The 27177-nt window shown below is 34.1% G+C and overlaps 5 protein-coding genes across 10 annotated transcripts; 1 reads left to right on the top strand and 4 right to left on the bottom strand.

The window, feature by feature from the left end:
• Positions 1 to 1159: 1159 nt before the first annotated feature.
• Positions 1160 to 3458, bottom strand: LOC112792759 (cyclic phosphodiesterase-like). The gene is made up of 3 exons (XM_025836110.2): positions 2603 to 3458; positions 2449 to 2503; positions 1160 to 1655 (listed from the first exon to the last, which is right to left on the bottom strand). The coding sequence occupies exons 1-3, from the start codon at positions 2882 to 2884 to the stop codon at positions 1450 to 1452; spliced, it is 543 nt and encodes a 180-aa protein (XP_025691895.1). The 5' UTR covers positions 2885 to 3458; the 3' UTR covers positions 1160 to 1449.
• On the bottom strand, positions 3417 to 5556 carry LOC112771836 (protein NRT1/ PTR FAMILY 4.5). The gene is made up of 3 exons (XM_025816656.3): positions 5400 to 5556; positions 4539 to 5328; positions 3417 to 4467 (listed from the first exon to the last, which is right to left on the bottom strand). Exons 1-3 carry the CDS (start codon positions 5554 to 5556, stop codon positions 3603 to 3605), a joined length of 1812 nt encoding a protein of 603 aa, XP_025672441.3. The 3' UTR covers positions 3417 to 3602.
• Positions 5557 to 7049: 1493 nt separating this feature from the next.
• On the bottom strand, positions 7050 to 10716 carry LOC112792758 (MACPF domain-containing protein CAD1). Its single transcript, XM_025836108.3, has 6 exons — positions 10278 to 10716; positions 9341 to 9579; positions 8868 to 9063; positions 8474 to 8657; positions 7987 to 8141; positions 7050 to 7808 (listed from the first exon to the last, which is right to left on the bottom strand). Exons 1-6 carry the CDS (start codon positions 10545 to 10547, stop codon positions 7191 to 7193), a joined length of 1662 nt encoding a protein of 553 aa, XP_025691893.1. The 5' UTR covers positions 10548 to 10716; the 3' UTR covers positions 7050 to 7190.
• Positions 10717 to 13341: 2625 nt separating this feature from the next.
• LOC112792757 (dynamin-related protein 4C-like) lies at positions 13342 to 15664 on the top strand. Of its 2 annotated transcripts, XM_072213326.1 has the most exons (2): positions 13342 to 14232; positions 14401 to 15664. In XM_072213326.1, exons 1-2 carry the CDS (start codon positions 13477 to 13479, stop codon positions 15499 to 15501), a joined length of 1857 nt encoding a protein of 618 aa, XP_072069427.1. In that variant the 5' UTR covers positions 13342 to 13476; the 3' UTR covers positions 15502 to 15664. The 2 variants fall into 2 exon arrangements, with proteins under 2 accessions (XP_072069427.1, XP_025691892.1); XM_025836107.3 differs by having other exon boundaries at positions 13342 to 15664.
• On the bottom strand, positions 15590 to 23000 carry LOC112792756 (probable LRR receptor-like serine/threonine-protein kinase RFK1). Of its 5 annotated transcripts, none has more exons than XM_025836102.3 (25): positions 22847 to 23000; positions 22548 to 22712; positions 21628 to 21796; positions 21360 to 21431; positions 21181 to 21249; positions 21031 to 21102; positions 20846 to 20917; positions 20685 to 20756; positions 20532 to 20603; positions 20364 to 20435; positions 20208 to 20279; positions 20045 to 20116; positions 19240 to 19308; positions 19102 to 19167; positions 18910 to 18972; positions 18766 to 18813; positions 18619 to 18662; positions 18095 to 18480; positions 17826 to 18024; positions 17515 to 17664; positions 17125 to 17243; positions 16823 to 17033; positions 16507 to 16741; positions 16273 to 16423; positions 15590 to 16142 (listed from the first exon to the last, which is right to left on the bottom strand). In XM_025836102.3, exons 2-25 carry the CDS (start codon positions 22639 to 22641, stop codon positions 15774 to 15776), a joined length of 3018 nt encoding a protein of 1005 aa, XP_025691887.1. In that variant the 5' UTR covers positions 22642 to 22712; positions 22847 to 23000; the 3' UTR covers positions 15590 to 15773. The 5 variants fall into 5 exon arrangements, with proteins under 5 accessions (XP_025691887.1, XP_072069425.1, XP_025691890.1 ...); XM_072213324.1 differs by having other exon boundaries at positions 22823 to 22914; XM_025836105.3 differs by having other exon boundaries at positions 21636 to 21796; positions 22548 to 22862.
• Positions 23001 to 27177: the final 4177 nt, after the last annotated feature.

Below are 27177 nucleotides of genomic sequence, written 5' to 3'. Positions count from 1 at the left end.
GCACTCTTCCTCTTCTTCCTCAATCAAAACGCAAACCTTCAAGATTCAAGCGACATTCGAAACAAACTACGATTCTACGAAGAGTAGAAGAAATCAAGAAGAAAAGATACAAATCTCCATAAAAAATCACTCAAAAAAACGAAGAAACATTATTCAAGGTACTGTTTTACTGTTCTTCTAGGTTTTTTTCTAGATTGTCTCTGCTGTGTCTCATTCTTAACCAGCAAAATATTAAAAGATTTCAAAAAGAAATATACTGTCTTTTCCCTGATATTCGGTGTATTTCTTAAATCCTTTGGGTGTATTTCTGTAATCCTTTAGGTGTATTTCTGTAATCGTTTGGGTGTATTTCTGAAGTTCCATTATCTTCAAAACAATTTCAACGCTTGATTTCAGAAACCATGAAAATAAAAAAAAACAGAAGGAGATCGAAGGCAAAGAGAAAACGCACGAAGGAGATCGAAAAAAATTTGGCAAGAAACTCGAAAAAGGAAACAAAATCTTTTGAAAAATGAAAGTTATATATTCACGCGTTAATTGATTTGGATTGATTTAAAAGTTTGTTAAAGAGACACGTAACATAAACAGCGCGTTTAGAAATTTCGTTCTTTTCAGACTTGTAAAGCTTGTAAGCGCAAAATACTTGCACGTAGAGATTAATCCTTTTAAATAATAACCAATGAAACTATGAAAGGAAATAATATTTTTTTTGGGTGTACTGAAAGGAAATAATATATTAGCTGCAGTAGGGGACAATAAAATTGGGCTTTCAAATAATGTTACGGGTCGAAGTTTCTTCAATGCTAGTCCATAATATTATAATAATAAATGCATTGCACAACACATATATTTAGGTTGCTACATTGTCAACTTGGCGTCATGCTATTGTAGTGAGTTCAAGCTAGGTGGGTCAAGTACAAGCCTTTCCCACATACTTGAATAGAAAGTTGGGCCAAAATGGGAACTAAATTAATTTCAACGAATGGGGAAACCCTAATAAATTTGCTCTTCTTGAACTGCTATTGTCCACCAGAATTCCGAACCCACTATGACGCTTGATTGCATTTTAAACTAAACCATAAAATTCATCCACAACACCAAGTCAATTATTTGAGTTTATGCCACCTAAAATGATTGAAGCATATACCATAAGAGCGTATTACATCAAACAAATTTGATAGTATAATACTATAAAGTTTACCCCCGTCTGCTACAACTGTAGTAGTGCATTTCTTAAGGTAAATTTTATTATTAGAAATTTAGCAGCAGAGAAACAAGTAAAAATGAAAGAGAAAAGGACTAAAAAAGACAACTATAACTATGCAGTACAAAAAGGAAAAAAGAAAAAGTAAATATGGAAAACGGACAGTTTATAAAACGACGGCAGAGGTCAAACTCTTTGTTATTGGTGTTTGTACACCAGAGGCAGTAGTATCAAAGTTGACCAGGCTAATTTGAGTCAAGGGTGCATTCAGCAATTTTCTCCCAAGACTTGCAAGTTTTGTCTTCAGTGTCAGTTTTGTACAATGCAAGGCGATTGATCTGAAAGCTCAAGCCATTGAGACTTTCATCAAGAACATTAGCCTTCTCTATAGCCTTCTGCTTCTCTTCCTCAGTTAAATCGCCATAAATAAGACTCAAGTGTGGCATGTAAGCTGCACATGTAAGCAATATATCAACTAGTTTTTTTTTTAATTATTATAAATAAAAAGAAAAACAAAAAGGGGTAAAAGTCATGTTCCATGAATCTCCCACCTACCCTTCACTTCACATTACAGCATTGTCACTTGTACCTAAAAGGGTTTGCCTTTATGATACTGCCTCACAAATCATTTAACCCATGTAAACTAGATAGGCTTTCTGATCTATAAACCCTTGCTGAACAAGTCAACAAAAAGGGTGAACAATGAACACAGTATATCTCTCATCAGAATAGCAGACCTTAAATCCTTAATGATTGGTACTGGCACTACAAAGTCTTAATTAACTGCATGTTAGCTTAAATCTCACAGAATTGATCGAACGATTTACTAATTACTAGCTTAAAGGCTCCTTTCTTTTTCTTTTCTTGAGATAAATTAATATAAAGAGTCAGATTTTGTAATTTGTATCCATCAATTAGTCAAATTAATATTTTTAATGGTGTGATATTATATCTAATAGTATAAAATTACACACATTTTTTTTAATAGTTAAATACCAACTAAATTTTAATAAAAATGCTGGCTCCTAACACTTTTTCATTACCATAAATGCAACAGCAACACTGTGATGTAATAATGTGTGGATCGACAAAGACATAAACAAGGCCGATAAATTGAAATTGGTCCCATGTTTTAATGATCATACCTACTATCTACAGCAATCCTATTCATCAATTTATTATAACAACATATCTTATTCAAAAAATGACTAAATTAATGGTAGGAATTAAGATCTGTAACTTACCAGTTGAACGCTCGTAACCAAAGTGGTTGCAGCAGTGTGAGCTAGCTTCCATAACCTAATAATTAGTTCGACGAAAAAATAGTTTCAGTTTCCCTTCTTCCTTTCCGCAATAACAGAAATGACGAATTGAATTACTGGAAATTGAAAAAATAACCTGAGGATGGGGGTGAAGGAGAAGATAGACACACTGATAGAAAAAGGTGCCAGAGGCGACGCGGTCAACGGTCACATCGTAGGCCTTGAATCCTTCACACGCCGATCGGAGCTTGTTCTGAGCCTCATCGGCGGTCAATCTGATGGCTCCGACCACCGTGATGTGCGGCTCGAAATGCGGACCACCGAACTCCGATCGAAGTCCCGCCATGAGGTTCCCCAGCCTTGCCGCCACGTCAGGCGGTGGAATCGCCCACACAGAATACACTTGCGTCGCCATCATTCACTTAAACCAGATCGAAGAGTGTTAGTAGATGAAGACCACAACTCTTTCGGATTCAGTCCCTCTCTTGGGTTGCGTTATCTATAAGCTGATTCATTCCGTAACTCATTATTCTTTATGTGTCTTAATAAATTCTTAACACTCCCAAGTTAATTAAATTATTAAATCGCACATGTCCGTTATATTATACACCTTTTTCTTTTCTTGAAATATAATTATTTTAATTGGAATTAATTTCTATTGTTATGAAAAACTATTATTTATATATAAAAATTACTCAAATTATTATATGTTTGTGTATAAATAATGTGGTATTTTTCATGTATATATTTTATACAATGAGTTAAGTTGGTGTTAAGTTTTTATATATATTCTTGTAACATAATAATACCTATGCTTTTAATTAATTAACATTAGATTATTTTTAAATTATTCTAGAAAATTTTAATTAATTAAGTTTAATCCTCAGAAAATATTTCATATCTGTTACAAATAATATTCGTCTGAATACTGTTTAACTCAGATCAATCAGTTTATGTTACACGAAAATAATTACAATTATTATTACCTCTATAAAACAAACTCAACATTAAATAAGCGTTTCAGAGAGTTGTATCCTCCTGACCCAAGATATGAAATCAACTTATAAAGAAAGAAAACATACACACATCAATACATTCATTCATTGATACGATAAATAAAAGGGAAAGTAGAGAATTCACAAGTTTTCATTCATTGGAATGGTCCTTCTGGTAACTGTAACTGAAGCCGTAGGTCCTTGAGGTCTGTACTGGTACCTTGTTGAAACCACCAAATACACAAAGAAGTTAATCAAACTCAGCACCGAAAGTAACAAGAAGAACAAGTTCAGATGGTTCCTGTTAATGTTATTCCCCCTCAACCACCCTCCACTTGCAGTGATATTCTTCGTTGCACCATTCACAATCTGAACCATTATGGTACTAAGAAAATAGCCAAGCGCCATGGAGCACCAAAGAAAGCAAGTGGACGTGGACTTAAGCGCTTTTGGCGCCTCCGAATAGAAGAACTCAAGTAAGCCGACGTAGGTGAACATGTCCGCTATTCCAAACACAAAGTACTGAAAAGAGAGCCAGAATATGCTGAGTGGCAATGGCTCAGCTGCATCAAGCATGTTGTTGTCTCTCGCAACGTTCTTTCTTTTGACTTCTATGGCTGCAGCAATTGCCATTGAGATTGAGGAGAGGAGGAGGCCGACGCCTATGCGCTGGAGGTGCGTTATGCCGGTAGGGATGCCGGTGATCTTGCGGAGGAGGGGGACGCAGATGCGGTCGTAGAGAGGGATGATGATGAGCAAGAAGAGGACCGGGATGATTGGGAGAGATGCAGGGGGGATGTTGAAGTGGTTGGTGATTCTTGTGTCCATGGTGTAGCCTTGTTGGACTGAAAAGGTTTGGAGTTGTGCTAAGCAAAGAGTCATTATTATTGTGCATAGGAATATTGGCACCATGCTTGCAATCACTTTTGCATTTTCCACTTGTGTCACTCTGCATACTTTCCATGGACCCCTCTCTGCTTCTTGGATTGCAGCTTTGTCCAAGAATCTAAATAATTACTCTTTTTTGTTAGTATTAGCAGAGAAATTATTATTAAATCATTGCGGAATCGGACTTACCTGTAAATATTTCTATGTGGTAGATATTCCAAGTCTAGGGCTGCTTCTTTGTCCTGTTCAATCTCATAGAGCTCCATAGGATCTGCAGGAAGTTGAAGGTTTCTGTTGCGAATTGCAGCAACATAGACCTGAATGATCTGAATGATGGCGCTTGTTTCACTTAAAACATGGATTCGGTAAAGTGGAATTCCAAAAGCAAAGATTAGGAGGCCTAAGAAAATAGCAACAGTGGAGATTCCAAAGCCCCAATCCCATCCTTTATGGTCTTCTACGTACACAAACAAGGTTAGGCTGACGGTGCCACCAACACAAACAGCAAATAACAGACCGTTGAAGAACGTGGACATCTGCACGGATTCCTTTGGGTGCTTCTCATCAAACTGATCTGCACCGTGCAATGGAAGCGAAGCCTTCACCCCTGCACTCCCCAAGGCCAAGACATAAAGGCCGAGATAGAGAAAAGCTTGATTACTGCCAGCGAGTTTGTCACACTTTGCAGTTGGATCCAGCACGTTGCAAAGTGGGGGTTTGAGGGTTTTGCTGTGTGCTTGAACTGTGAGCAATGCGAGGCCCAAAAACTCGAAGAAGGCAGAGATGAGAACGGATTTGCATCTGCCAATCCAGGTGTCGGCCAGAAGGGCCACAAGAATGGAGAGAATGTAACTGACACCCATGTAGTTGGTGACCATGTTAGCCGCGTCTGATAGCACATAGTGCATGGTGCGGTTGAAGTATGTCACCGAGTTCACTGCTATTGAGAGTGTTGCCATGTTCTCAAATGCAAACATCACTGCATGCATGCAACGTGCGTAAGTGCATGCATGTATGTAACACTCACTAGTTATATATAAGTATACGTACCTAGTGGGAGCACAGCAACTGTGAAGCCACCATGCTTGTTTCTCACAGCTCTTCTTCCTCTCCAATCAACTTTTCCATCCACCACCAACTCTTCTTCCTCCTGCTCCACCCACTCCATATTCCTTCTCCTCTCAACAGCTTCAGAGTTTTCCTGCATATAGTATATGTTTATCTTTATCAGCATATATGCATGCATGCATAGTGTACAGTTCTCTTTAGGAAAAGTTGACACTTGAGAACTGCTCAATAACAATTTAGTTAAATTTATCAAATTATTTAACTGTTCTTAGTTATCAATTTAACGTGAAAACAACTGTATGTGAATTTCCACCGTATAAAAAAATACGTACCATGGTTAATTAATGAACAGAATGAAATGCTTTAATGAGCTAGTATATCGATCTGTCCAATTAATGAGAAAGAGAGGTGGCACGTATATGCTTTGTTTCAACTTATCGTTATCATTATATATAGTGTTATAGGTGCTTGTTGCTTACAAATAATCATGTGTGTGTAATGAGACTGAATACATCACACATACAAATTGAAGGTAGTTGATGACCAGTTCTATGAGAGAGCTGTTATTGGCTGCTAGCAGAATTGAATGATATGCGACTTGCCGGCTTTAACAAAACCAAGATTCCAAAACACTCACCATCAATACTACAAATTTGGATGTTATCCTATTTTAATTTCATATACCTTAATGAAAAATATTAGGTGATCAGCTCTTTTTCTTTATTTTTGTCTTACATTTAAATCTAACAGACTAACACTAATCACTGCTGCAGAGTATCGAAGTAATTGTTAAATTATATATAGCTGCAGAACTATCTAGCTTTTACAGTACATTGAAAATATCAATTTTATGACAGGGATGTGGTTTAACATGCACGTCATAATGCTAAGAAATATCCTTTTTTTTTTTCAAAGTTAGGAGTGAAGTTCGAACCCAAAATCTGAGGAATTCCATAAAAATATTTGAATTTGAACTCTTGTTATGTTTGATTTTAGTGCATGCAAGTGAAGCAAACTATCCGTAAAGAAAAGAACTAAGAGATAGTCCAAAGATACCTTCTAGAGTATATGCGTATGTCTATTCTATTCCTTAGCGAATAACTTTATTCTCTTTGAAGGCGACTCCTAACACTCTTTTAACGATCCTTCGCAATCACTTAGGCTTAAAGTATTAATTAGCACTCAACATTGAAACATCACCACCTTTTGGTGATAATAACTTATAGTGTTCCATAATGAGTGTCACATCTAAGAGAAAATTTTGATGGTACATTTTACATAAAATCCAGAAACAATAATGCAAACAGATTTCACATCAGACTATACATAAATTTGGAGGATGAAGAAAAGTGTATGAGTTGCTATTGCTACCCCGCTTGCCACTTGTTGATTCTAGTTTAAGCTCTCAACTGGTACTGATGGCGTCTCCAATTAAATATATATTGGATTATTTGCCGGCTAATGATAGCTTTGCTGCCAATTATTATATTCAACTAGCTAGAGTGATATTCTTACATAAATAAATGCTCATTTTCAAACCATATATTGGATACCCCATGTCCTGATGATTGCGTTTAATTTATTTTATCTTGCATTGAACAAAATATCTTAGGATGAAAAAGGCATAATCTGTTAACAATATCATTATATTTTAATCAATCATTGAATGGCTTATAAAACTAAACTCACAAATAAACAATTCTACTAAGAATAAAAATGAAAAAGACCCTGTGCAAGGGAAAAAAATAATAATTAAAAGAGAAAGAATGTTAATCAGTAGTTAAGCAAAGAATACTTAATTCTGAGTACAATTTTTCCCTTGTCCACTCCAAGCTTAGCCCCTGTGACTAACCAATGACCAGGAATATCTTGAGGCCCTTTACACATCTCTGTCATGTCCACAATCTTTGCAAGTTTTGCAGTCTTGAGTGAATTCTCTTCCTTTCTATCATCAGAGTTTTTCTTCATCGTCGACGATGAAGAACCGTCCTGCTTATGATCCCAAACAGACCTCCTTATGGTGCATCCAGGTACCTTAGAGTAGAGGAGCTTGAGGTGCAACACATTCTTGGCACCGAAGTCCCAAACACAAAGCTGAGCCCCAGTCACAATGTGAACACCAGAGAGCTCCCCAATACTTGTTTCTGTGTACTCAACTGGTGCAGTGCTTACATGGGAGAACTTCTTCCATTTGATCTTTTCGAACCAACGGCTGTCTTGCTCCTCTGGACCTTGCCACTTGGGAGCACCTATGGCCATGTCTGCATCCCAGTGTGGTACAAGGATTCTTGGCAGGGAGACTAGATGCTGCAAATGAATTGCGAGTCGGTTCTGTTTGATGCCTTCTAGTCCAAGCCTTAGCCCAGTGACTGGTTTGCGTCCAACTGTTACCTGCAAACAACATGTCTAGGAGTGTAACTGCAACTTATTACCAACAACACTATAAATTGATCAACAACGTTAACTGAATCCATATATGGTTTCAGTTCAATTAAAGTTTAGCACTTTTTCTCTGAGTTTTGTATTCTGAATTTGTTAATTCCCTGGATCAAGGTTTGGTAAACAATACCTGATCTGTAGTAATATAAAGCTTTGGTCCCATCAAGCTGAACTGGAGGGATGGACAGACAGGCTCCTTCCTTTGTACATTGCCCTGCTCCGGTGCCCAAACTCGAGATATTTGGAAATCTAAGAATTGCTGAAGATCTTCCATAGGGGGTTTGTCTGGTGGATTAGAAGACAGAAGAACTATTAAAACTAGACAAAACTACTACTAAAACATTAAAAAAAAAGGGAAAAGAGAAAAGGGTATTTGCTGCTTTATTAAGTATCAAACTTGTCAAGAAATCATAATGTTAGGTATGAAGAATCTCCTAAAAGCTTAAGTTATTAAACAAAACTCTTGAATAGTTTAATCTGTATCAATATTTTTAACTTGTATATTTGACAGTTTATGATGTTAACTATTTCAAGGACTAATTGAGTTGCATTATCTCTTAATACATATCCACAAGAATAATGTACAGCACAGTCGTAATAATTATATTAGAACTTACATTCTAGATATAGATCAATTGCACGGGTCAAATGATTTACACCAGCCACTCCTTCAAGAAGAGAAACAATGGGTGTAAATGTCATGTTAACGATATCTGGTGCTAATTTTACAGTCTCAGCCCATTTGGCATGATCTTGCTCAAGATCATTACCACCTCTTCTTCTAAAAATGACAGTAACATCCTACACCAAGAAAATGAAAGGTCGTATATTGACGTAAGTTTAGTTAATCTATGGAATCATTGTCAGCATAATTTTCAATTAAATATATATAGCAACCAAAATGATGTAGCACATGATAGCCAGAACTTACACCTGCTTTTCAAAAAGCCTAGCCAAGTTGTATAAATGATCATGGATTAATAGTAGGAAAATGACATATCTTATACTAACCTTCTCCTTGTATTTTAAAGAGTTAGGGACAGGCAGGTTTTTCACACCAAGAAACCTATCATCTACAATGTCATTTACATACTTCTCAATGTCTTGGTCGCACAAACTAGATGTTTGATGCTGCTTCATATAGATGACATCTCTGCCACCAATTGTTGCAGATGTGACAATGTGTGTGCCGTAGTTCTCAATAAAACTGTGGTGGAGTAAGGGATGAAATGGTGAGTCAGAGTATGTATAGGATTAGATCCTTTTTCTACTCTAGAATTAAGTCAGATTACAAAAAATGCCTTATGCAGTCTATATTGTTAGTTTGTTACTGTACAACTTAGAAAGTATCTGTGATTATATGCTTACTACAAACATTTAGTGCTTAGTGGTTCAAGCATATCAAACCAAAACCATTTTCTACAAAATGAAGTTGAGAACTAGAAAATCATTGTTTACAGGCAATCAATGACAACGTAATTTACCTTGCCAAGGATGCTGGATCCCAAGAGTGAGGAACAGAACACTTGATTTCTTCATTCAAGACCAAATTCAGGCTGGTTAGTCTAACTTCGAAAAGTGGAATGAAATATCCAACAATGGCAAGGGATTTTGTAGCTGCTGCGTCAACTGTGTAGGAGCCATTAAAATTGAACATAGAATTGAAGCTTCCATTTGGAATTTCTCCAGTTAAGCCTGATTTCTCATTGAAATATTTTGCCATCTGCAAAAGTCGATCATCAAATAAGGTTTCAAGTACTCTTCGGGTGAGGAGGAATACTAGAGAACCATCAGAATTTATTATTTTTGGCCATCAGTTAGTCATCAATGTTTAAAAGTATGAGATAAAGTATATTGTTGAATTACTAGACTAAAAAAACTATACTAAAAAAGAATTGAGTTGATGGCTAAGTGATTGCCAAAAATAAGAAATTCTGATTGTCCCCTAATATTTTTCTTCTGGTGAGTCCAATGCGGCGAGAGGAATTACAATGCATGTTTCATGTAAGCAGAACCGAAAGAAAATAACTCATCAACAAGAAGAAACTAAAAACAAGGACTAATGTTTATAATGAATGCAGGTACTAAAAGATGAACAGATTGTAGCAAAAATGGAAATATAGGTTTTGAAGTTCAACACATCAAGAGAGCTACAAGATTATTATTATTATCCATCAAAACACTATATTTCGATTGCAGCATAAGACCAAACATAATGCATGCACTTCATAAACTACCAGTGCAACATTTCATTTCAAAATAAACAATTCTTGCCACCTTGCCACCAAATACACCAAGATTATTTAACAAAAGAAAACAAAACTACATATGAAAAGTAACTGAAAAAAAAAATCTTATGCCCCAACTTCGTTTTTATTCATCAAAACCAGGACAGAGCTATTGTGAAAGCAAAACAATCACCTGATGGAAAGTGCAGACAGGGAGCTTCTTCACGTGACTGTTCTCTGCGGTGCAAGTGATGATACCAATGTCAGCATGCACATTTGGAACAACTAGGCCATCAGAGACAATAAGATCCTTCTTGGCATGTTCCTGATGAAGAAGCCTAGACCCTTTACAGTAGAGAAGGCGAAAATCATTAGAGACATCAAAGCCTCTACCAAGAGCATGGGTTGTGTTGGTGAGAGTTGCAGTGAGGGATTCAGAGCTCATTGTACTTGGATTCTCCATTGCTGATTCTCATAATAAGGATTAACCAATGGACTGCTCGGATCGGTTGTGAATTGCATCATTTTATGTGGAAAGTGAAGTTCTTTTTGTGATTCTTATGAGGGGAAATTGGTGGGGTTGGGATTGGGAACCTTGGACTTTGTGATTGGTGGCCTTTTGTTACATTCATTGTTTCAAAAACATGCGTTTGACTTGAATGACGATAATGTCTGAAAAACGCGTGCTCCATGCAGATATGCAAAACTTTGTTGACAATCAAAGTTTGACAAGAATGAAAATTCATCAATTTTAATTTGAACTGTGACCAACAGTGATGAACTGATGATGACACTATGTTTGAATCATGTATCAAATGTCATTCTCGGAGCACATGTCAATGCGATCATACAACGTACTTTTTAAGTTTTTATTATTTTTATTAGTGTATACAAAAATGTTTTTGTTAAAAAAATTAAATGAAATATATATATAAAATAATTATTATTATAAATATTTTACTACTTAAAAATATTAAAAATAATAATAATATTGTCTTAATATCAATTTAAATTAATTGACTCATTTATTTAAGCAAGTATTAGATATTGAACATTTTTTTCTGTTGATACTTTGGTGGTTGATAATTATGACCAGCTAGAATTATCAATATTCTAATTTGAGGTAAAGGTTCTAGATTTTGTTTCTATGCTAAATTTGCTGACTTTACCCAGTGACTTCAAAGATCTATGAAGCCGTTACAGTATTTGTTGGTTTAAAGATGCATCAATCGTGTGGTACTTTTTGAGTAGCTACCAATTATAAATTCAATTTAATTTTTGTTGTTAATGTGTATATTGATTCAGAAATCAAAATTATGAGAATTGTTACTTATTATAGAAATTTTTGTTGATTTTCTAATACATTTATATACTGAACAAAATATTTTTACTATTGCAAATGAAGCAACAGTAACTCTTACTTTTACTTTTTTGTTGAATTAAATAAAATAAATTTAATTGTCTGTTAGTATGGCTTGATGGTATTTATATATTTTTTTCTTTGATGAGTTACTGAATTTAGTAGTATTTGTTATGTGTATATGTAATTATAGGTTGTTTTATTTAGTTGTTTTTTTTTTGTTATTTAAATATTTAATTATAATTTTGTATTATTGATGCTTAAATACTAGTATTCTCGTTCTAAATATTGAATATCTTAATTTGAATTAAAACAATAATTTTATATTTCATAAGGATTATAAATTGTAATATAATTTGCACTTTTTGTTCTTGATGAGGACATCATCAATTATAAGAAATTATTTAGTCATTTGAATTATGGCCTTCCTAAATAATTAGTGTACGCTTATATTACTTTTCATCTCAATAAAGACAACAATAAAAAATAACTATTTATTTTAAAAAACCAATATCATGCCCAATAATTATCTATTCTAAAAAATTAAACATAATAAATTAATACCTTTTTATAAATGATATCAATCTATGTAAAAAAAGTAACTGAACCACGACAATACGAATAACAATATACTACTTCACAAGTAAAATTGTGTATTTTTCACTTAATCAACACTTCTCTCCTATAAAATCAACAAAATAGGATTTAATTTTTTAATTTACACGTATATCAAAAACAGATAATTACTTTGTATTAAAAAAACAATAACATTTAATTTAATACGATTATCTCATATATAAAATATGATTCATTTATTAAAAAATTATTTTATTTAACAAAAATAAAATACATAATTAATATAAAATTGTTACCTTACCCAATACAAACAACTATTTCCATTCTTCATTATGCATCCATCCTCAATATTTTTTCTCTCCATATTATTCATTTTTCATGATAGAAATGAGCTTAATCACAACAACAAAAAAATTAGAACAAAAACCAAACACAAATTACATATTTTAAAAACTGAATTACATAACATTATTCTACAATCGGCCCAATATCAGGCCTGTAAAAAAATTTCAGCTGAGCCCCACAACAACAAGATAGACGACTCCAGCCGACATTACATCCAGCTTTAGAATTCAACCACTTCACATGAGTGCCACAACAGATTACCATGCCAATCAATTCATCCCGCACCATGGATCCCACGCGTTATATTCTACATTATTAACCAACGCCTCCATCTGAACCATCAACATATTTTAATTTATATCTACACAGTCCACATATTTGCTATACTAAATTTCATCTCTGTACATTGCCATACGGAACACCTTCCAATCTTATAATCTATGGACCTACAGATAGATAAAACAGCATGAATGAATCTTATTCATTAAACAATAAAATTAAAAATCATAAAAAATATTTCGTTAAGTTAATTCCAATCATAAAAAATATTGGCTCTATATCCAAGAGTTTCAGTTACACAACTACAGTGCTATAGTATGTATCAATCAATTTCTTTTTATATAATTAAATCGGGAAATAATAAAAAATATTAAGGACCAATATTTTTAATAAAAAAATAAAAAATTAAGCTAGTGTTAATTTAAATATAAAATAAATATAAAAAAATATTAGTAAATACTAAATAAGAATTTCTTTATTTCATTTTATATGTTATAGTAACAATGAGCAATAACTTGGGAGCAAGAAGAATATATAAAAAACCGTGTCAAAATAAATGAAAGTAGAAGTGCAATTCCCCTTGAAATTAATTTTGGTGAAGAGCACAAGCAGTAGCAGCAGCATTTCAACTGTAATTCCAATTCCCCTTAAAAACTTTTCATGCTTCAATTCCCTTTTTCTTTGATAAACCAAACACCATTTATTGCATGCATCTTCCCTCACTCACTCTCCCTACGTATAAATACACACACTTGTTCATTATCCCCACTTATCTCATCTCATTTTACCATAACCATTTTGTTTACACTTGTGACTTGTGAGAGAAACTAATATGGTGGGAACAGCAAAGAAAACCAGGAGAACTACCAACAAAGATGACTCACTTGCAGTAGTACATGGAGAAAACCCACAAGTTTCAACTATTATTGCTCCTATTGTCTCATCCTACAATGAGAAGATTCGTCCTATTCTTGATGCTGTTGAGAATCTCAGGAGACTCAACATTGCCAAGGAAGGGATTCAGCTTCCAACCATTGTTGTTGTTGGTGATCAAATTTCTGGCAAGTCTAGTGTGCTTGAATCTCTTGCTGGCATCAGCTTGCCACGTGGCCAAGGCATATGCACCAGGGTTCCTCTTGTTATGAGGCTTCAAAGTCATCCTCTTCCAAATCCTGAACTCATGCTTGAGTTCAATGGCAAGAGCATCTCAACAGATGAAGACAATGTGTCTGATGCTATCAACATTGCCACTGATGAACTTGCTGGAAATGCCAAAGGGATTTCAAACACCCCTTTGACATTGGTGGTGAAGAAAAATGGTGTTCCTGACTTGACAATGGTGGATCTTCCTGGTATTACTAGGGTTCCTGTTCATGGCCAGCCTGAAAATATCTATGATCAGATCAAGGATATTATCATGGAGTATATTAGGCCTGAAGAGAGCATTATTCTGAATGTTCTTTCTGCTACCGTTGATTTTACTACTTGTGAATCCATAAGAATGTCTCAGTCTGTGGATAAAACTGGTTTGAGAACCTTGGCTGTTGTAACAAAAGCTGATAAGTCTCCTGAAGGCTTGTTGGAGAAGGTAACTGCTGATGATGTTAACATTGGTCTTGGTTATGTCTGTGTCAGGAACAGAATTGGCGATGAATCTTATGAGGAGGCGAGGATTGAAGAAGAGAGGCTTTTTGAGTCTCATCCAATGCTTTCAAAGATTGACAAATCCATTGTTGGTGTTCCTGTTCTGGCACAGAGGCTAGTTCAAGTTCAAGGCATGATCATATCCAAAACTCTGCCAGAAATTGTGAAGAAAATCAATGAGAAGCTGACTTACAATTTATCTGAGTTGGATAAGTTGCCTGTGAATCTGACTTGTGTTGCTGATGCTATGACTGCATTTATGCATATCATTGGTTTATCCAAAGAGTCATTGAGGAAGATTCTTCTGAGAGGGGAGTTTGATGAGTACCCTGATGAAAAGAATATGCACTGCACTGCAAGATTAGTTGATTTGCTGGATTCATACTCTAATGATCTTCAGTGTTTCTCTGAAAAAGAGGCCACAAAAGATTTTCTCATGGACGAGATTAGGGAGCTGCAGGAAGCTAAATGGATTGGTTTGCCCAACTTCATGCCTAGAACTGCTTTTCTATCAATACATCAGAGGAAGGTTAAGGCAGTTGCTCACATGCCAATTGATTTTGTGCATAATGTGTGGGAGTATCTGGAAACAGTTGTGAGTTCTGTTTTGAACCGTCATTGTGAGAATTATTATCAGCTTCAGGTTTCTACACGGCGTGCCGGCCAGTCTCTTATCTCCAAGATGAAAGATAGTTCCGTTAAGCATGTCTTGGTTGTTGTTGAAATGGAGAAGCTGACTGATTATACATGTAACCCTGAGTTCATTGCGGAGTACAAAAAGTTGATTTTGCAGCAAGATTGTTTTGTCAAAGCTGTTTTGGATCGTCAGAATAATCAAACTTCAAAGGTGAAGCTTGAAGGTGTTGGTGAAATAGATGTTGCTCATCTGAAGCAGTATTCAAGTATGCTTACTCAAGCTTTTGACTTAAAAGTGAGGATGATTGCTTACTGGAGGATCGTACAGAAGAGGTTCATTGATAGCATTGCGATGCATTTGATGCTAAGTATCCATAATCTTGTGAACAAAGACCTGGAAAAAGAAATTGTTCATGACTTGATGTCACCAAAGGGTGGTGGAATTGAAAGGCTGCTGGAGGAGTCACCTTCCATTGCAGGGAAGCGTGACAAGCTAAATCGGAGCGTCAAGGTGCTCCGGGAATCCAAGGAAACTGTTGGAAATCTTATGGACAGGATTGGAACATATGGTGATTAGATATGTAGGCCTTTCTTAGAATGGAGCACTTTTAGTAATTGAATGTGTCTTTTAATATTTGTCAATGGAAGTAGTTTGTTATTTATAATTTTGAAAGTTGAATTAAGTTCTATTATGTCTTCTTTAGACAAAAATACACTAGAGTAATATTGAAGATTTAAAATGCAGTATTCATCCTACACACAAGTTTATACTAGAGTGAAAAATGGCTAAATCTAAGTCTGCTATATGCTAAAAAAGCCTAAACTATTGATCATTAAAATTGTGCTCCCCTATGATTTTGAGCATATCTCATGCATGTCATTGCCAGAGACTGAGGAAGAAGTAGGTACAAAATATCCTATTAAACTGCCTGTTTTGCTTGAAGTCAAACTTTGATTTTCGCCATGTTGATAGATGTCTCTTATGGCTCTAAGCCTTAAATCTTCACGAAAAAAATTTTCCGGTATAACATCTGGGATGCTCATTTTATCTTCAAGCATGTTCACAACCTCTGACATTGTAGGCCTAAGAGACGGCGATACATTCGTACACAGCAGAGCTACTTTCACCATGTTTTCTGCTTCGGTTGGGTTCACCTCTAATCCCAGCCTTTCATCAACCAGTTCCATTATGTTTTCAGTGAATTGAAGATGAAATGCCTGCAATGTTAATAATTATTATCTTTGTTATACAAAAACTGATGTTTGCATTGGATAGCTACCAAAAGAACAAGATGGTTTTGGTTTACAATGCCAAACATGGAAAAGAGATAGTAACATATTAGAATACCTTATCTAAAAGACAAAAACAATCATCACTTGGCATGTAATTTTTATTGTTCTTTCCACTGACAATTTCCAAGACCACAATTCCATAACTGTATACATCAGCCTTGTAAGACAGGTGACCCCATAATGCATATTCCGGTGCCATGTATCCTCTGCAAAACAAAAAGAACAGATTCAGTTCATAATAATGAAAACATTACCCAGATTTTGTATTGCCAGGTGACAGATAACTCACACTGTTCCTGCCACTCTGGTGCTGATGTGAGTCTCTTCCTCTTCATCAAGCCTAGCCAACCCAAAATCGGATATTTTAGGGTTTAAGTTCCCATCCAGTAACACATTAGTAGATTTGATATCTCGATGAACAATCTTGAGTCTTGATTCTTCATGAAGAAATGCAAGACCTTTTGCTATGCCAATACAGATTCTATGCCTTGTTGACCAATCAAGTTTAAGCTGATTCTCTGAGCCTGCAGAATGAACAAAATGAAGTTGTAAAAAATTTCTACTTCTGCTGCTGAATTTGTTGATTGAACTGCTGATATACTTACTGAATAAAGCATGAGCCAGGCTATTATTTTCCATGTACTCATAAACCAGCATTAGTTGATTGTTTTCAATGCAAAATCCATAAAGTTTCACAAGATTAGGGTGTTGCAAACAAGATATCATGGCTATCTCATTTAAAAATTCACGATTCCCCTGCCGTGACTTCGAAGAAAGCTGTTTGACTGCTACCCAAGTACCATCGGATAACTGACCCTGAAATCCAATGTTATTCAGAACTTTACATGTTGAGTCCAAACAACAAAATTCTGTGTGCTTTGCAGGAAGTGTGTTCACTCTTTAATACCTTGTAGACAGGACCAAAACCACCTTCCCCAATCTTGTTAGCAGGAGAGAAATCATTTGTGGCAGCTCTAATTTGTTCTAATGTATATGTCCCTGTCTGATTATATTGTCCATCAACACCTGTCCAATAAGTCAACTAAAATATGAATGTGTGCCAGTGAAATAAAATATTGTAGTTTGGGAAATCTTTTGCACTACCTGACCTACTTCACCATGCAATATATCTCATATGGTCTATCATATTTTCATTACCAAACCGGGATCCCTTAGCCCGGACGCTAAGGCTATGTACGTATCACTATGCGGTTAATTTTAGATGCTTAAACTCGGATATCACTGTAGAAAATTAAATGAACGAATTTTGGAATGATGTGAAAATGAAGGTATTCACCTTTTTCTGTCCTAATTATTCCTTTGAAGAAGAATATCCGCCAAAGGATCCCTACTATAATAAGGACTAGGCAAACAGCTGAAATTCCAAATCCAACTCCAACTATTATATAATTCACTGCTTTCTTTTGGACTGAACAAGGTTTAGAATCTGCAGGAGAAAAGAAGAAAACCATAAGCGAGTCGTCCTTGACATCAAACTTTCATGCACTAGCACTAAAAGGGAATACTGTCAAAAGTATTTAGATATGAAGCCTCCAGTTCAATGTGAAGATGTTTTGATCAAATGTTGCTTAGGCTGATATGACTCACTAGAAACAATAGAGAAAGCTGATATGAGGGGACCATAAGCTGCAGGATAAGGAATCCTTTCAGTTCCCTTGCCAGCATAGTAGAGTCGGATCTCTAGAATATTGTCTGTTACGCTGACGTTAGGAATTGTTGCTATATATGGTTTTTGAGCACCATGTGCTTTCTCTTCAATGTTAAAATCCTTCAAAACTAGTCCATCCTGAAACAGACCAATCTTTTTAAGTCCTGATTTGGACAACAAAACATATTAACTTCATTTTGACTGATACCTGGATATAGATATTGAAAAAGCGTTTCCCAAGACTGTTACATGTCCTATCATTAGTAAACTGTATTTCTGCAAAGTGGAGCTTTACTGTATAGTTCCCATTTTCCAGGCAATAATGGAAATAGGTGAGCGAAATAGGGGACACTCGTGCCGTTGCATATAATTCAGACAAATTTGAAGGTGACAATGCCTTGGTGTAACGTGTATTTTGGATGTCATCATCATCCATGAAGTCACCAGTGCTGCTAAAGCCCCAAAGCTTTTCATGGTCATTATAATATTCAGCAGTACCACCCGGCACACTATCCCCTATATAAAGGATATTTTCACCATTTTCTTTCATCATTACATCCTTACCACCACTATTAACATGCAAACAGCTTGAGTCTGAAACAGTATTAAATTGAAAGTTACATATATATAGAAATGAAAAATCATAGAATAACTAAGAGCATCCATGATAATGCATCTTCTGAGATGATCAATCATGTTAACATTCCAAAGTATTAAAGAGCCCATACTTACATCTAGGACACTTAAAGGTCTTTGAACATGGGAGAACAGCCTGTCTGTCAAAAATCAAGAGCAAAAATGATATCACCAGAACTCCATTTTGCAACATAGTTGAACAGTAAATTATTGAAAGATGAAAGAATTGAAAAAGGGCCTTACAATTTTGTGGTCCCCAAAGAACTCCGGAACAAGTTTAAGTTTAAATTCCTGACAAACTCAAACAAGGTGAAACCATCATCAGTACTAATAGCATCAAATTTGAAGATACTTTACTAATACTTCAAAAGATTTTGCATTTCTAACAAGTTATCTTGACAAGCAGGTTGCCCAGGTCCTTGCCACGTAAGGTTGTTATAAGAAAGATCACTGCATATGAAAAATGAGAAAAATATGTTATCAGTAATGAAATGAACATTTTCATCATACCAAGATGCATACAATTCATATTCAACTGGCGGAGAATTCATCCAATAAAATGACTGTTAAGAGACATACACATTGCCTCCCGCCGCCAAGATTGAGTCAGGTACATTACCAGTTAGTTTGTTGCCAGTTAGGAAGCTGAGGAAAAAAGTGTTACTATTTACATTTGAACACTGCAGTAGATTCTAAAATTTATATAAGCATACTCACATAAAAGTCATTGGTGCTGCAGGTTTAATAGTTGGAATTTCGCCAACCAACTGATTAAAACTCACATCCCTACAAAATTTGAAATAAATTTCCAAACTAAGAAGCTTGTGTGCTTTACTATTCTGAAATACAGTTATGGTAGCATACTACTAAGTTTTGTTCTTGTGAATCACCAAGTTATATGAAGCAATGTTATGTAATTTGCTCTTGGAAGCAAATACTAGTTAATGAATATGCTGTTTAAAACAGCATCCAAGAAACAGTAGATGCAGCCTAAAATGATAAAAGTAGGAAAGCAGGGAAACCATTCCATTTTACACTTAATTATATATGTTAATATAAGCTGCAGTGGCATATACATATGTATCTTTCATGGACATTTATCAATGAACATGTTTTGATGTTACCCCCGAATTTATTCTAGCATACTAGAATTTTCACTTCAGAATCATCACAGAACTCTGTAAAACTAACACAGCTTTGCATATTACCTTAATAACTTTTAGATTCCTCTAAATACTAGTCCCATTTCTTGTGGGCAAAAAGATCCATCTCCTTATACAACAGCATTTTATCAGGTATGAAAAAATGAATACGATGCAGGAGCATAATATTTTTATATACCAATTTATGTATGTCTGTGTACTCATCTATATATACATGGGAAAGTATGTCCTATTGATGTATCAAGGGGCAGAGAGTTATGATACTTGAATTTGATCTCAGTAACAAAAGAACTAAGGGGAAAAAACAAAGAAAAACCTTAGGCATAAAAAAATAAGGGGAAATCAAATGTCTTACTTACAGCATTTTCAAATTCTCCAGTTTCCAGATGTCACTAGGAATCTCTCCAGTAATATTGCAGTTTCTCAAAACCCTAAATTAAAAAGACTGGATTACTTTAAATCAAACAATGGTAGATAATGTGGTATCTACTTTAAACCCATAGAAGATAGAACTCAACATACAATCTTCTCATTTTCTTCATGCTGCTTAAAACTGGAAAAGCCTGACTTGGACCATCTATGTCACTAATCCTCCTGTATAGTATTCACCACAATGAGCTAAATATGATGAACTGGAGGGAAAACATTACAGAAACTAACAGTATAAATTTTACTTACAAAATAGTTAAATTACTCAAAAGAGATATATTTGATGGGATTGGTCCCTCCAGTCCACTTGCATGCATATCTCTTCAAATATGTACATATTTATAGCATCTTGTGAAGACTTGTCACATAGGTAGAATATTTTGTAAAAAGAAAAAAAAGAGCTAAATGCAATCTCACAGTCTTTGAAGTAGCTTCCAGTTCTGAATGAAGCTGGGTATTTTTCCACTGAAACTATTATCACTTATCCTACTGCAATGCATGATGAGAAGATATTTATCAATAAAGGTGACAGTATTTATTTTATAAAGAAAAATATCAATAGAAACTTACAACTCTGTCAAATTATGTAGTAGAGCAAATGTCTCTGGTAGGGTCCCAGACAAATTATTGGATGCTAGAACCCTGCATGAAGGAGTATGACATAAAATAACATTGTTCTTTGCAATAAAATACAAGGGTCTTAGAAAATAAATAGAAATTCATTGTCTTACAATCTTTGCAGGTTAATCAGATTTCCAAGTTGAGAGGGTACATGACCAGAGAATTGGTTTGCTTCAAGGTCCCTATGAGGTGAAAGAATGATAAATGCACTATACCCTATTGCTCAAAGAAATAACACTATTGGATTTCAATCAAAGTAAACCTCCACAAGATAAATGTATGAGAACAATCTTACAGGTTCGTTAGAGTTTCAATATTTCCCAACTCCTTAGGAATCTCCCCCGATAAACGATTAGCCATTAGGGCACTGCATAATTTGTTGCATTCATTAAAAAAAAAAATACAAGTTGTTGGATGCAAGCTTAATTAGTTGATAAGAACTTACATTGTTGTCAGTTTCATTGAAGCCCATTCCTTTGGGATGGTACCATTTAGGTAGTTGAGAGAAAGATCACTATAATGAGAGAATTTTTTTCATTTAAATTAACAAGACAAGAAGTTAAAGTAACTATATTTTAATATAGAATAACTAATGGAGCATTTTAAGGTGTACATAGTTCATACATTTCTCTGAGGTAAGGAAGCTTAACCATCTGAGGTGGAAGAGTGCCAGGAAGATTGTACCATTTGAACTCACTAAAAAAGGGGGAAAAAGTATTAAAATGAATATACATGTTAGACTCATTCCGATTGTGTTCCAACAAAGTTGACAATGAATTGGATTCCTCATATCCATGACCAAAGGGAAATTAAAATTTGAACAAATAAACAGCTAGCTATATCAGAATATAAATGACTCTGTAGCAATCAGATATGAAAAAGAGATTTTTACATCCTTACTACATGAGAGAAGTTGTCCTTTTCAGGATGGTACTCACAACCAATGCTGCTTTTAGCTTCACTGGGTGGCTCTAATGTCACCTTTTTAATTTGACAAGTATCACCATCAAATTCCCAGTGGGTGACACCCATCACGGTAGTGATTTCTCCAAGAGCATCAACTGGAAAACATTTCAGATGATATAAGAAAAGGAAACAAAATGACAAACAATGTTGAAGTCCACAAGGCTGGATTAAGGTATCTCCTTAATTATGATGATCCAACATTATAACTAACTAACTAACATGCTGCAGAGCTGTTAGAAAATGCAGTTGATAAAAGATTTATAGCTAAATTTACATATATCCAGGTAAACTTTTCTACACAGTTCTTACAAACAAGACGCCATTTAGAATAATTTAAAAATTAATGTATACTATATTCTCGAGGAGAAAGTCTAGGGGTAAGCACTTTTATTAAAATTTGGCCAGCACTTAACCAGCAAAAGAAAAGTGAATTAATCCCACACCATTAGATGTAATCTCACACCATTAAAAACACTAATGATGCCTAATTGATAGCTATAAATCACAAAATCTGCTGGCCCTAACACTCCTCATTTTCGAGTCCTATTGCCATGAAGAGAATAGGCTACAACTTTCATATCTCATATCCTCTTTCCAGTTTGCTATCTCAACCAAAAAAACTAACCTAATAAAAATAAGAATTGTCCATCATTTATAAATGCTATTGAAACCATATATTTGAGTAATGTGAAACTTATAACAACATTCATAAGTCACTGTCAAAATAAAATTTCACTATCTATCTAAGATGTGTGTTAGTGGCTTACTACCAAGTGCCAACACAGAAACAGTAAAGCAAAAAACAGATGATCCCAGTTAGATAAAATAAATGTTCTTAGTTCTTACCTTCTTCCTGTGGTAATTTGGATTCTGCAAACCTCATCCATCTGAAACAACTCAAAGCAATGATTGATAAAGCAAAGAAGATTCTGAATTCCATGCTCTCAGATGCAAAAAGTGTTGGCTTTTATATTCAAAGTTGGTTCCTTTTTTATATGAGCTATCTAAGAACTGTGCAGTGAGGACTTAATCAGAAAGAAGCAACAAAAAGGCACAGGCATTGTATTATTATATTGCATCATACATTTGAATACAATGCTACGAACTAACAAACAAGCAACCTTCTTTTCCAACAAAAGCATTACCGGCCATAAATGGCGTAAGAGGAATTGGATATTATCTCTTTGTATATCATGGTGCCACAAACTGTAGTGAATGCAGAATTGTGGGACCTCTATTCCATTATTGCAATTACAACGTCCTATTCTACCATGTAATGATGATGACCAACACTATCTTGCATTGGATGGTATACTTTAATTAATTAAATAACTTTGCTATGGAAAATATTAATTTTGATTCACATACAAAATACAAAATATGATACATACGAGGGGTGTTTGCATCGGTTTAAAAATAAAATAAAATAAAATAATTTGATGTAAAGTATATAAATTGGCTTATTCGAATTATTTTTTAAAAAAATTAAGGTTTATTATTAAAAATTAAAGTGAATTTAAGTTAATAAATAAATAAATAAATAAATTTTACATTCACAAAATATTTATTAATAATAATAGTGATATTCATAATATACAAATAAGATAAAAATGTGTGATAAATTAAATATATTATAAGTAAAATTTTAAATTTATAATAAAAATATATCATATTATGATTAGATTGAACTGATTTTAAAAAATAGATTTGACATTCGATTTCTGTGGTTTATAAATAACGAAATCAAATTAAATTTAAATTAATACAATTTTGATCTTTTTTATTTGAATTGAATTAGATAAACACTTATATTTACATCAATCTATATTTGAACTTCTATTGTATAGTTCCATCAAATTTATATTTTTCTGCTTTTATTTTCTCTATCCACTTTCCATTAGTTCTTTCTATTTTTTAATTTTCTATTCTTGTCTGCTTGGGAGTATATGTATATGAGCTGAACTGAGATAGGGCTAATTATTTAGATTATTCTATTTATACATTTGATGCAATTCAGCATTTTATCCAAAAAGAGAAATTAACAATATTCTAAGAAAATAAATCCTCTTAATTTATTTATTTCATGTCATTCGCTTATAAGATATTCCCACCAAACAATCTTGTTAGAGGTACAATACAAATATATAATAACGGCTCCAAAATCCAAATGCTTAGGTGCCATAAAAAATAGCATTTTGATGAAAATGAGATTCTTTAATTAAGCAATAATGTTTTATTCTGAGTGTGACCCTGTTGAGTCACTATCTATTTGTGTGTGTTGGTACTTGGTACGCAACCCATTTGTCATTTGTCACTATCACTTGTGACTTGTCCCTTTTCCCTTTTTTTTTTTTTAGCTCTCTTGGATTGGACCCTTCATATATCATCATATCATATGCCCAATTACCCATATTATACTTGTGAAGTTGTGAGTTTATAGCTCACGTGAAATTTTCCTAATTTAAGATTTTTTTAAAAAAAATTGTCATTTCAAGAGTTAATCTCTAGCACTCACCTTCTTTTTTTTTTTTTTTTAATAAAGTATCGATTTTATCTCCAATATTTAGAATAAGTTTTAAAATTATCTCTAACGTTTAAATTGTCCTATTTAAGTTTTTAACATTTTAAAATTGGCTCAATGTTGTCATGTCGTTAGAAATTTGTTAACAGAATTAACGGCGGAACAAAATTGAGACGATTTTAAAACGTTAAGAACATAAATAAGACAAAAATGTTAGGGACAAAAATGATACATAGAAATAAATTTTAATTTATCCTTCAATAATATCAATTTTTTATGGTAAATAGTTATTCTATTATTTTTTAATCACATCTAAGTAAATTACACTTAATCACATTACTTTCATTCTAAATAAATTTATTTTTTTATAATTTTACTTTTTAAAGATTTTTACTCTTAAACATTAAAGAATTTCGATACATTAGAGACAAAAGGTACAATTTATACTTTATTTATATGTATCATTTTTTTCGCAAGTTTATGTACTAATCATTCTACAAACATTTCATGATGAGTAAAAATCTTTAAAAATAAAATTATAAAAAATAAATTTATTTAGAATAAAAGTAACGTGATTAAGTTTAATTTACTTAGATGTAGTTAAAAAATAATTGAATAACTATGTACCGTAAAAAATTGATATATTGAAGGATAAAATTAAAATTTATTTTTATGTATTATTTTTGTCTCCAACATTTTTATCCCATTTAAGTCCTAAACATTTTAAAATTGTCTTAATTTTGTTCCGCTGTCAATTCTGTTAAAAGATTCCTAACGGCAGGACAATATTGAGTCAATTTTGAAACGTTAAGGACTTAAATAGGACTATTTAAACGTTAGGAACAATTTTGGGACTTACCCCAAATGTTGGAGACAAAAATGATACTTTACTCTTTTTATTTTCTCTCCTTTATTTGATGTTCTCCCTTCTTCTTTCAATCTTTCTCTTTTCAAAATCCTATTCTCTTTAGTAGTAAAATAGATCTATGCTCACTCTCGCTCTTATCCAACTCATTTTCTTCTTTCCAATTTCAAATCTTTTCCTATAGTTATGAACCATCAAACAGTCTCCAAAATTATGATGGAAATCTATGGAAGCGCAGAGAAATGTCGGGGAAAAACGATCGAACGACGTGATGAGATCCAGCAATAGATTCTTCGGGAGGGAGCAGGAGTGCGCTCACCATCTGGATGGACAAGATGAGCGGCGCGATGAAGTTCAAACGTAGTCTCCAGAATCGGAACCAAATCACGCCCTCTGCCGGTACCCACCTTTCTAATCACTTTTGCCACCTCTGCTATCCCTCAATCCCTCTTTCTATTTTTTTCATATCTGTGGTGAACTCCTTTTATTGTTTTATTTTATATTTTTCTTTTTTATTTAAAAGTCTCTAATTTGTTCTTCTGCTTTGCTTGATTTGTACGGATACATTGGCGATAATGTTTGTTGAGTTTGAAGAACTACAATGTTAAAATGATGACTAAACATTAGTGGATTTTTATCAAATTATTTGTGTGATTTATTTCGTTTAGTGTGCGAAAAATTAATTATATCACACCAGCCCAAGAAACATAAAATACGTGCTCACACGCACAAACAATCATGGCCCAAGAGTTATTTGTTCCATCATAAAAGCTTCTCATCAGATACAAAAACAAGTCTCTAGCAAATAAAAGAAAGAAAACATTGGCTCAAATAAAGGCATGAAGTCCAAACTGGTGATCCATATCCAAATCCATTCTTCCAACTTAGTTTCTAACTAAGTATTTCAAATCCCATTTCATTAGAACACACCACACCACACCACCGAACCAAATCTTCTCTTCTCTCTCTTGTATTTTCTTTCACATCACATCACTCTGAAACAAGAAGAAAGAATGAAAAAATTCTAAAGTTAGGGCAAAGTGAAATTCAAAAAATAAGTTTTTGATTTCAAGCAAGAAGAAAATGTCAAAGGATCTATGGCAAAAAGACAAGATCACATCCAATGGCAAATCACAAAAAGGAGTTTTCATATTTGTGCTTCATTGAAGCTTGGTAAAAAAAATCTTCTCCTTAGAAGTGAAAAGTTAAAAATGTTGAAGATGATAAAGCTCTGCTGTGAATCAACACTCAAAAATCAAATTTAGAGCCAAAGTAAGAAGACACGGTCCATATTTAAGAGGCAAGATAAAAAAGGTTGAAAGAGAGATATTGAAGGTATGGTTGCATGTTTGATTCGGTCACTGCTTCTACCCCCTCTCTCCTCTGTGAACACTGCTGCTACATCTGATTTTGGAGAAGAAGTCAAACAAGGTGCGGAAGCAAGTTTCATCCTAGGAAACTTCATTCCTCTATTAAAGAGATGAACGGCCAAGGATTGAGGCAAGAAGAGAAAACACAAAGTTGGGGTTCCCATAGCTCATTGAGCTATCCATTCTTCTCCTTCATGGTTCTCATTGAATAATTCTTTTTTTCAATTTACTCTTTATGTGTTTCAATAGTAAAAAGCAAATTGGTGAGGTTTGTAAATAAAAGTCATTGAGTGAAAAAAGGCAGAGAGTCAAATTTGGAGAAAAAGTCATAGTTATTTCAGAAATTCTTTGTAAGTGTTTCTGTTTTGTTGTCATGATTTTGAGAGAATTTTCTTGCAAGTTAGGTTAGCACTCTGTAGTTGAAAAAGTTAGGATGAGTTCCTAGTCAAATCTAGTTTGGGTTAAAAACTAGACTTGTCCCAGATATGGTTGGTTAGAATCCTAGGAAAAATTGGTGATTGTAACCTGTTGAAAGATAGTGAAATTTCATCACTATTGTGATGGAGACTTGATGTAGGCTACATTGTACTGAGTAGCTGAACCAGGATACATTTGTGTGTTATTATCCTTTCTCTTTTGTTTTTGGTTATGAATTAAAGGAGATAAAACAGAAGTATCTTCTTATTCCACTATCCTACAACTCTTCTTTATTACTTTCCT

The sequence above is a fragment of the Arachis hypogaea genome, chromosome 13 (genome assembly GCF_003086295.3).
Source record: "Arachis hypogaea cultivar Tifrunner chromosome 13, arahy.Tifrunner.gnm2.J5K5, whole genome shotgun sequence".
Taxonomy (NCBI): domain Eukaryota; kingdom Viridiplantae; phylum Streptophyta; class Magnoliopsida; order Fabales; family Fabaceae; genus Arachis; species Arachis hypogaea.
The sequence above is the reverse complement of the archived record's forward strand: the minus strand, read 5'-3'. Positions and strand labels throughout refer to the sequence as shown.

Bases quoted from the DNA above. Each gene is read 5' to 3' on its own strand.
- LOC112792759 (XM_025836110.2), bottom strand. From the start codon at position 2,884: ATGATGGCGACGCAAGTGTATTCTGTGTGGGCGATTCCACCGCCTGAC. The intron at 2,504-2,602 runs GTTATTTTTTCA...ACTAATTATTAG, and splicing joins TCCTTCACCCCCATCCTCAG to GTTATGGAAGCTAGCTCACA. The intron at 1,656-2,448 runs GTAAGTTACAGA...TTACATGTGCAG, and splicing joins TGGTTACGAGCGTTCAACTG to CTTACATGCCACACTTGAGT.
- LOC112771836 (XM_025816656.3), bottom strand. From the start codon at position 5,556: ATGCAGGAAAACTCTGAAGCTGTTGAGAGGAGAAGGAATATGGAGTGG. The intron at 5,329-5,399 runs GTACGTATACTT...GCATGCATGCAG, and splicing joins AGTTGCTGTGCTCCCACTAG to TGATGTTTGCATTTGAGAAC. The intron at 4,468-4,538 runs GTAAGTCCGATT...GTAATTATTTAG, and splicing joins CCACATAGAAATATTTACAG to ATTCTTGGACAAAGCTGCAA.
- LOC112792758 (XM_025836108.3), bottom strand. From the start codon at position 10,547: ATGGAGAATCCAAGTACAATGAGCTCTGAATCCCTCACTGCAACTCTC. The intron at 9,064-9,340 runs GTAAATTACGTT...ACTCCACCACAG, and splicing joins GATCCAGCATCCTTGGCAAG to TTTTATTGAGAACTACGGCA. The intron at 8,142-8,473 runs GTAAGTTCTAAT...CTAATCCACCAG, and splicing joins AATTGATCTATATCTAGAAT to ACAAACCCCCTATGGAAGAT.
- LOC112792757 (XM_025836107.3), top strand. From the start codon at position 13,477: ATGGTGGGAACAGCAAAGAAAACCAGGAGAACTACCAACAAAGATGAC.
- LOC112792756 (XM_025836102.3), bottom strand. From the start codon at position 22,641: ATGGAATTCAGAATCTTCTTTGCTTTATCAATCATTGCTTTGAGTTGT. The intron at 20,117-20,207 runs GTATGTTGAGTT...TTTTTAATTTAG, and splicing joins ATGAAGAAAATGAGAAGATT to GGTTTTGAGAAACTGCAATA. The intron at 17,665-17,825 runs GTGAGTCATATC...TTTCTCCTGCAG, and splicing joins AGCTTTCTCTATTGTTTCTA to ATTCTAAACCTTGTTCAGTC.